Here is an 8,547-nt window from a genome sequence, read left to right as displayed (position 1 = left end):
AACAGATTTTCATGTGGTCAATTTGATTTTGAAAAGGGCAAATATTGATATCCTTGAGGTTTAGCCCAACTTAAACTAATGCGATGGGAACTTTACATGCAGGAAAAGTATAGAACTTGTAAGTCAAAATGTGAAAGAGAAACCTACTAAGAATGTGGCACTGAAGTGTTAGAAACAAGAGACTCATGGAGGAAATAAACACAGAACCAGTCATTTTGTTCACACACGTGGCATATGCAACTTTTAATAAATCAAAAGAAAAAGTCCCAAATATACAAGTGAAAAAAATTCCAAACAGTTGACACAGGCCTAACTAATAGCTACTTTATGTACAGCTGTATAAGTTCAAAAAAGCTATCCTATACGTATGTACAAAAGTTTATACACAGGTCTGTACATAAGGGTCTATACATTTTTTTTTCAGAACCCTTAGGTGTCACCTCTAGAAGACACCAACACTTCATTCACATATTTTATAAAAGAAAGATTTCAAGGATTGATAATATTGTGTCCCTTGTATTTGGACCATGTAAGCTCCATTTGATTGGTTGACAAACTCATAATGTAGATCACGGTAGGTATGTGGGTCCCTTCACAATGTGCTCCAATGTAAAAGCCCATAAATAAAGATAGGGAATGAGCATCATGGCCAGGATGCTACCATAGGTCCAGATGGGTAAGCTTGTCTGCCCTGCTCACTGTCTGTACTCCAGTTCATCTACACTGATGACTTTGGTGGGCATAGAGGGCAGAGGCTGCTGTAGCACATCTGAGCCAAACCATTTTGCAAGGCCCACAGGGGAGCTGCTCCTTTGGCTGGTACGATGCTCCATCTGGGAGTGCATGTGGGGCAGGCCTGATCTGCTGGGCACATTAGGAGGAGTCTGAACGTTGATAGCTGCTGCCTGGGAACCAGAGCCTGGAGGATGCAGAACTATGGAGAGAAGAGTGTCACCTGGTGCTGTAGCAAGGAAACTGCTCACACTCCACCTATTTCTATATTTACAGATCTAATAAGAGGGCCCTTGGATACTCACTCCCAAACACTATTGATAGTACTTTATGGCCTACTATGCTGCAATAGTTTCCTGTTACTTTCAGGGGTGGGGTGTCTACCAAAGGATTTACTAAAGGGTTTCTAGAAGTATCTCAGAAACATCAGTGTGGTTAGCTAGCCTGGCTCATTGCTGAACCTTACCTGAGCGCTGTAGCTGCTGCTGCATCATTGCCAGGTGCAGAGGGGTTCCAGGGCGAGGGTTTAGGAGAGGGTGACTAGCAGCAGAGAAAGGGTACAAGGGTTGTCCCAGAAGTGGGCCAGATATTCCCTGTAAAGGAGCCACGTCTATCCCAGGGGAAAGCACACCTGACAGAGAGAAAAAGAAACTTCTGAGAAGTTGTGTCGAATGTACCTAAAAATTTCAAGTTTTACCACAAAATTTTGCTGATTAGGAAACTTAAGAGTGTTGGGTATTGTGGCACACTAGTTTTTTTTAGGGTACTGAAAAATTACAAAAGGCCACTTCATTTTATTTTTCAAGACAAGGTTTCTGTGTAGCCTTGGCTGTCCTAAAATTAGCTCTATATACCAGGCTGGTCTTAAACTCAGAGATCCGCCTGTCTCTGCCTCCATACATGTGTCAGGACACACAAGTGTACACACTAGAGACAATTTTAAATGAACGCCAAAGCCAGGCTCCCTAATCTTAATGATCTAAAGGGAGCAGACCCCTATGTATACCCACCTACCATGATGCAACATTACTGACCACCCGCACCCAGTCAGAAACTCACCAGCTTGGAGCAAACTTGGAAGATGCTGTGGATGTATTCCTTGGGCTATCAATCTTTGGACTAACCCTGGGTGAAGCTGGTGAGCAGGCCGAACAATAGGAACATGAGGGACCAGGGGAACTTGGTGGGGAGGGCGAAGAAAAGGTGTTCCTGGACCTGGGGGTGGTAAGGTGGGTGTTTTCCTCCCGGCTGCTTTAGGTCGGTAATCTTGCTCTTTGGTATAACGGTTGTTCTGGGACAGTGGAGTGGAACTCGAAGACCACTGTGATGTCGAGAGTTTAGGGTTTGTCGTAGGAGAAGAGTCTTGATCATTATTGGGCATGGGATTAGATGACAGCAGGTTCTCTGTAAGGATTTGGTCATAAAACATTTTGGTACTGACACCAGTTCCCAGTTTATTTCAATCCCCAACAGACTAGCAAACTTTTTTAAAAAGCTGGCTATTCTTATTTGATTCCTCTTCAGCAGTTTAGATGATTTCATGGAACGCCATTTGCCTTAAATGTAGACATACATACCTGCAACTCTCCAAAAGCCTAGGAGAGTTGAGTTAGGGTCATAGAGTAGTTAAGGCCTTGAACTAGGACTAGATGCTAAAATTTGTTTTAATTTTTTTATTTTCCATGTATGTATAGGTGTTCTGCCTGTATGTATGTCTGCGTCATGTGAAGGTGCTGGATACGACAGGGCTGAAGTGACACATGGTTGGTTGTGAGCAGCCACATGGGTGCTGGGAATTGAACCCAGGTCCTATAAAACCAACCAGTGCTCTCAGCCATATCTCTGGCCAGTAGATGCCAAGTTTTAAGGCCTTCCAATTCCATGCTGGAATTTTTGTTTTGCTTTTTCATTTTCCTTTCTTGAAGGGTGTTAGACATGAACCCATGGTCTTGCACATACATACTAAGCAAGTGTTCTAACACTGAGCTACATTCCCAGTGCATAACGAATTTTTGATACAACACAAAAGAACTTAAAGAGACTCATGACATATAAAAACAAATGGCACAAGTTGCCAGGTTTAAGAGGTAGTTCCTTAGATCCCAGGACTTTGTGAGGTTAGGAGTACACAGTGAGATTCTGTCTCAAATGAAACAACCAATCAACTAAAAACCTGTAACAAAAAAAGGAAGCCTGTGTCTAGTCTATACTCCCTTCAGCCAAAGGACAGCTATTAGTAAAACCAGACCACAAAAACAGCCCAATTTAGTTAAGTGTCTTGCTCTACACCAATGGTGGAGCAAATAGTATCTTTGGTTCGAGATACAGATCAGCAGTTAAAAGCTCTGGATGCTCCTGAAGACCTAAATTCATTTCCAGCACCTACATGGATGCTCATAACCACCTATAACTCCGGGCCCAGAAGATCTGATGCCCTCTTGTGGAGACATACCTCGAGGCAAAGCATATAAAAACATAAAAATGTTAATAAGAACTGATGCTATGAATCTATCATTCAACCTGGTAGACTAATAGGAATCCTAAGCTAGAGTACACCTGTTATCCCAGCTGGACAGAATATCAAGTGAGCAAGTTTGACTGTGAGCTCACCCAACCCATCTCCCTGACATTGCAGTCATGCATGCCTACGTTCTGACACAGGTGAGCAGTACCTTCACTGGCCTTCTGAGTATCCTCTTTAGCATCTCCAGGAACCACTGTTCCAGGTGTTATTTCCTCCTTGCTTTTCTCTCTGCTTTCATACATCTTCCGAATCACTGAGGTAGGGGTGAAGGAAGGAGAAAGCTGCAGAGAAGAGAGGCAGAATTAGTATACTCAAGTGCCTTTCTGTAATGTTAAGCCAGTATTTTTTGGTTTTGAATACTGGTATTTAAACCTAGGGTCTTGCAAATGCTTGGAAGTACTTGACCACTATGTATGCAGCACCCACCTTGGGCCTGGCTTCACCGGTGAAGCCATTCCATAGAGGGAAGAGTCCCCATTTTGTCTATGTAGGCAGAGGGAACTCTAGCAACTCTAATGCTCTGGTCTATAGACATTGGAAGAAAACACAAAGAGGCAAACAGTCACTATCCCAAGAGCTTCAACCCTTGTTCACCTGTAAAAATGTCTCTCTTCTCATGCTTATCAAGCCTGGGATAGGATGAGGAAGAAGAGAAGGGCATAGCTGGAACTGTACCTTAGTAAACACAGAAGGGATGCTTCATAGACAACCTCAGAACATATGATACTCCTTGTTCCTGGTATTTTTCTTTTAAAAATATTGTGTGTAAGAAAATCCAATAATCTTAAAGCTTTCCTTACTTACCATTGAGGGTCCTTTGTTCTTGTTTCTGTTGTTTATTTTTTTAATGATTTTTATTATGCATGTGCCCAAAATTTGAAAGGCAGGAGACAAGATCTAACTGACAAACAAAGCTTCCAGAATCTCTCTAATACAAGAGCTTTGAGGTGCTTAGTGCAGAGACCCATATGGAGTCCTGAACCACAAAACAATTGTTTTTCCCCCTTGTCTATCAGCTTTGATAGGATGATAAAGGAGATGAAATTAAAAACTATTAAAAAAAAAAAGGCAGTGGTAAAGCTAGACTAGCACCTCAAATAACAAACCCACGATAGAACAGAACACAATCTGTGGACCTGCCAGCATGCTCACTGAACAAGTTACTCTTCTGATATCCTGCCTCACCTCTGTCCTTTACTTTCCCACACCAGCTATACTGGTTTGTGTTTTAGAAAGGCTTTCATGCTGGGAGGAGGCGGAATTTTTTTTTTCTCAATAATAAACAAAACAAACAAGGAAACCACAACAAGAAAAACAAAAACAAAAAAAAAAAAAAAAAAAAAAAAAAAAAAAAAAAGGGCTTTCACTAGGCACAGGTTGGCCTTCCACTCAGAGATCCATTTGCCTCTCTGCCTCCCAAGTGATGCCATTAAGTGTATGTTACCAGGCCTGGCCCAGCTTTATTTTAAGCAGTGATGTCTTACTGTATCCTGGCACAAGTTTGTCTATCTCCTAGAGCATACTTTTCAATGTAGGGACTTTAGTAGAATAATAAATTAAGGGAGGGAAGACATAATAAATAGATAGGCATAGAAAGTCAGTAATCCTGTGGAAGGCATTCAGAGACACAGGGAGCACACTGGCCTAACAGATAACCAGATGCAGAAATCTTAGAGCCATTCAGTTACCAAAAGTCACTGACCATGCTTGTGATGGAGGCAGCAGGAGCTGGGGAAGAGGAATTTCCTCGGTGCATGGGTGCTGGTGACTTTGAGACTCGCTGTTGCCTGGGAACAGATCCATTAACAGTGTCAGTTCTCAACTACTTAATGCCAAGTGTAAAACCATGTAATTCAGTAACAGTCCAGGAACTTAGCACACCTTTCACTTATCCAACTTAATTCCTTTTTTTGGTTTCTATATAGCTTTGGAGCCTGTCCTGAAACTCGCTCAGTAGACCAGGCAGGCCTTGAACTCACAGAGATCCATTTTTCACTACCTCCTGAGTACTGGGATTAAAGGCATGCACCATCACCGGCCAGTGGAAAAAGTTCTTTTTTTTTCTCTCTCTACATAGTCCTGTCTACTCTGAAACTCACCATGTAGCCCATGCTGGCCTTGAATACAGACGGGAGGCACTATCCATCCCCAGCTATTCTACTTACGGGAGGCAGGGTTGGCCTGGATAGGGTGAGGGATAGACTATGTGTGCCCCCTGCACATACACCAATTGTTAGCGACTGAAACTCTCTGAGTCCCAGGCAATGATGGGACCCTGAATCTATAGCTCTCCAATCAGTGTTCATAAACTAGGCAATGTATCTTAAGTGTGCAATTTATCATTGACACCTTTTATGTTTTGTTTTCTTTTTTTCCTTTTTCCAGAGGGCGTTTTGAGACAGGATTTCTCTGTGTAATCATCCTGGCTGTCCTGGAGCCTTTATTAACCCAGCACTCAGGAGGCAGAGGCATAAGGATTTCTCTAAGTTCGAGATCAGATTGGTCTATGAAGTGAATTCAAGGACAGCCAGAGTTGTTACACAGAGAAACCCTGTCTCGAAAAACAAAAACGACAAAACCCAAAAAACAAAACTAAGCAATGATGTGGGGTTCCTCTCTGTATGCTATGAATATGTTTTATTACCAGGGGTTATTAAAGAAGCTGTTTGAGCCAACGGCTTAATAAAGCCAGGTGGGAAATCCGAACAGAGATATAGAAAGTAGGCAGAATCAAGGAGACGCCATGTAGCTGCCAAAGGAGACAAACATCAGCTGGCAGCCAGAACCTTTACCGGAAGGCGACAGCCTTGTGGTGATACACAAATTAATAAAAATGGGTTAAGATGTAAGAGTTATTTAATAAGAACCTGAGTTAATAATTCAAGCAGTGTTTATTAATATTAAACTATTAATATATTAAAATATCAATATAGTTTCTGTGTGATTATTTGGGTCTGAACAGCGGGGGGAAATGCAAAGGCAGTCTCCACCTAAAAAGCAACAAAATAAAACAGAAACAAGGGCTAGTGGTGGGGGTATGAAAGAGTCTAGTATATCCAAGGCCCTGAGTTCAATCCCTGGCACAGTAAAAATAAAAGAAATTAACCAGTAGAAGCATTGTAAATTTTAAAATATATTTACTTGTAGCAAATTAAATTATAATATCAAATTATGAGACTATCATGATGAGTTAGCTAACCAAAACTCAAAAAATATCAATTAAAATTAAGATATAAAATATATAGAATAAGGGGGCTGAAGAGATGGCTCAGAGGTTAAGAGCACTGCCTGCTCTTCCCAAGGTCCCGAGTTCAATTCCCAGCAACCACATGGTGGCTCACAACCATCTATAATGAGATCTGGTGCCCTCTTCTGGTCTGGTGGCATCCATGCAGATAGAACACTATTCATAATAAATAAAAATAAATCTTTAAAAAATATATATATAGAATAAGAAAATTAAGGTAGTGCTTATTTTTAGAGGCTAGACAGTGGGCACTTCAGAGGGGAGCAAACTGATAATATCAACACAGGGCACATAGCAGGATTCTGTACAATTCAACTGAATTTTCTCTATAAACAGAATCTGCAGTGGGATGGAATGACCATCTTACATTGGATCAGCATATACAACCATATATATGATTTACCAATCTCAGAAGGCTACTTATAAATTAGTACCCAAATCTGCATAAGTAGCATTAGAAGTTTACCTGTTTCTCAGTCCATCTCTGGTTCTATCCACTTGTGGTTTGTTATAACCAGGCTGATAGAAGGATGCTGCCTGTACTGCAAGGTCATGTGGGAGGGCCAGCCCCTCCAAGGCAGCCTGCTGCAATTCTAGCTGGCTCATCTGCTCAACAGAATGGCAGGGGACAATGAATGAAAAAATGAGGAAGTTCAATTTTCCACAAAGGTCTGTCTCATGGTTTAAAGGGTAGCTAAGAAAACAATATGACAAATATTTAAGTTATGCTGCTGTCCACTAAATATTTTTAAAATTTAAATAGTGGGGTGAGAGATGGCTCAGTGGTTAAGAACATTTATTGCTATTGCTGAGTATCCAGAGGTTCAATTCCCAGCACCCACATGGCAGTACACAAATGTCATAACTCTAGTTCCAGGGGATTTGATGACTTCTTGAAAAATCTCTGGGCAATGAGCACCCATGTGGTACACAAACATAAAGTATTCATATACATAAATCTAAAAAAAATTTTTTAAATTTATATAGTACTCAGCAATTTTCTCCTATGAATGAACTTGAAGTAAAGTATCACTGCAGAACAAACTATGTATTTCATTGTTGCATATCAATCTCCACCCTACAAGCAACAGCAAGTGTGAAAAGGCAAGGAGACTAGGTCTGAGAAAGAGCTCAGCCTGACCTGTGCTGTGACAGGGCTCATGGGCTTGCGCATGCCTTGGAATGGATCTCCAAGTAGCTGCTGGGGTCCTGATGGGAAACCTGCCAGAAAATTTCCAGAATCAGTAACTGTCAAGCATTAGTGCCAAGGACAATGTAAGCACCCCCACCCTGTTGTGCTTGCTTAATGGGGAAGTGTTGCTTCTTTGGCCCGATAAAACATCCCCTTTTGTCTCTCCTCCCACAGTGTATATGTGGACCTTAAACAGAGTTATTCTGGCCTCAACTGTTGGTGTAACCTTCTTTCCATTAAGCTGTCACCTTTGTCCTTTTCAGAGCTGGGAGCTCTCCGGCTAAAATTTTCTCTTCAGCAATCTGGCCATGCTTGACAAGCTAGCTGGCACTAAAGTAGAGCTCTGAGGGTCCACACGACTCTATATGATTGCAAGCAAATATTAAGGTATCTGATTGGCAAAGGCAAGGAGCCGGCAGTCTCCAGTGGTTTGATGGAAGAGACACTAACACAGCTTTCTGGAAGTGCTTCTTTTAGGCACATACTGAAGCAACACAGGATTTCAGTTCACTGTGAACCAACTTCAACTGCTCGTCCAGAAAGTCATTACTCTGTGACTGGCTCCTTCATGTAGCTTCAAATTCACTATGTAGGCCAGCGTGGCCTTAAAACTTGAAATCCTCCTGCTTCATCATCCCAAGTGCTGAGATTAAAGGAGTGTATCATCACTTCCTGGCTTTCCTCAAGTTCTTATCAAAGACAGACCTAAGAATCCAAATTAACTTTTCAGCTGAATTCTCTTAAGAAGAAAACTAAAGCCGGGCGGTGGAGGCGCACACGCCTTTAATACCAGCACTCGGGAGGCAGAGGCAGGCGGATCTCTGGGAGTTCGAGGCCAGCCTGGTCTACAAG

General features: G+C 41.9%; 1 protein-coding gene across 3 annotated transcripts in view; it reads right to left on the bottom strand.

Annotated features, from left to right (window-relative positions):
* Nucleotides 1-223: 223 nt before the first annotated feature.
* Eif4enif1 (eukaryotic translation initiation factor 4E nuclear import factor 1) overlaps nucleotides 224-8,547 on the bottom strand; it is a 41,028-nt gene continuing 32,704 nt past the window's right edge. For all 3 annotated transcript variants that reach the window (XM_026788713.1, XM_005366088.2, XM_026788714.1), the window contains exons 13-19: nucleotides 7,645-7,724; nucleotides 6,970-7,109; nucleotides 4,959-5,043; nucleotides 3,405-3,537; nucleotides 1,792-2,136; nucleotides 1,199-1,363; nucleotides 224-934 (exon numbers count right to left, since the gene is read on the bottom strand). In XM_026788713.1, coding sequence (XP_026644514.1) covers nucleotides 696-934; nucleotides 1,199-1,363; nucleotides 1,792-2,136; nucleotides 3,405-3,537; nucleotides 4,959-5,043; nucleotides 6,970-7,109; nucleotides 7,645-7,724 — 1,187 coding nt within the window. In that variant the 3' untranslated portion in view covers nucleotides 224-695. The remainder of the gene's footprint in view (nucleotides 935-1,198; nucleotides 1,364-1,791; nucleotides 2,137-3,404; nucleotides 3,538-4,958; nucleotides 5,044-6,969; nucleotides 7,110-7,644; nucleotides 7,725-8,547) is intronic.

This window comes from Microtus ochrogaster, unplaced genomic scaffold (genome assembly GCF_000317375.1).
Source record: "Microtus ochrogaster isolate Prairie Vole_2 unplaced genomic scaffold, MicOch1.0 UNK6, whole genome shotgun sequence".
Lineage (NCBI taxonomy): Eukaryota > Metazoa > Chordata > Mammalia > Rodentia > Cricetidae > Microtus > Microtus ochrogaster.
Note: the sequence above shows the minus strand (reverse complement) of the source record. Positions and strands in the feature narration are given on the sequence as shown.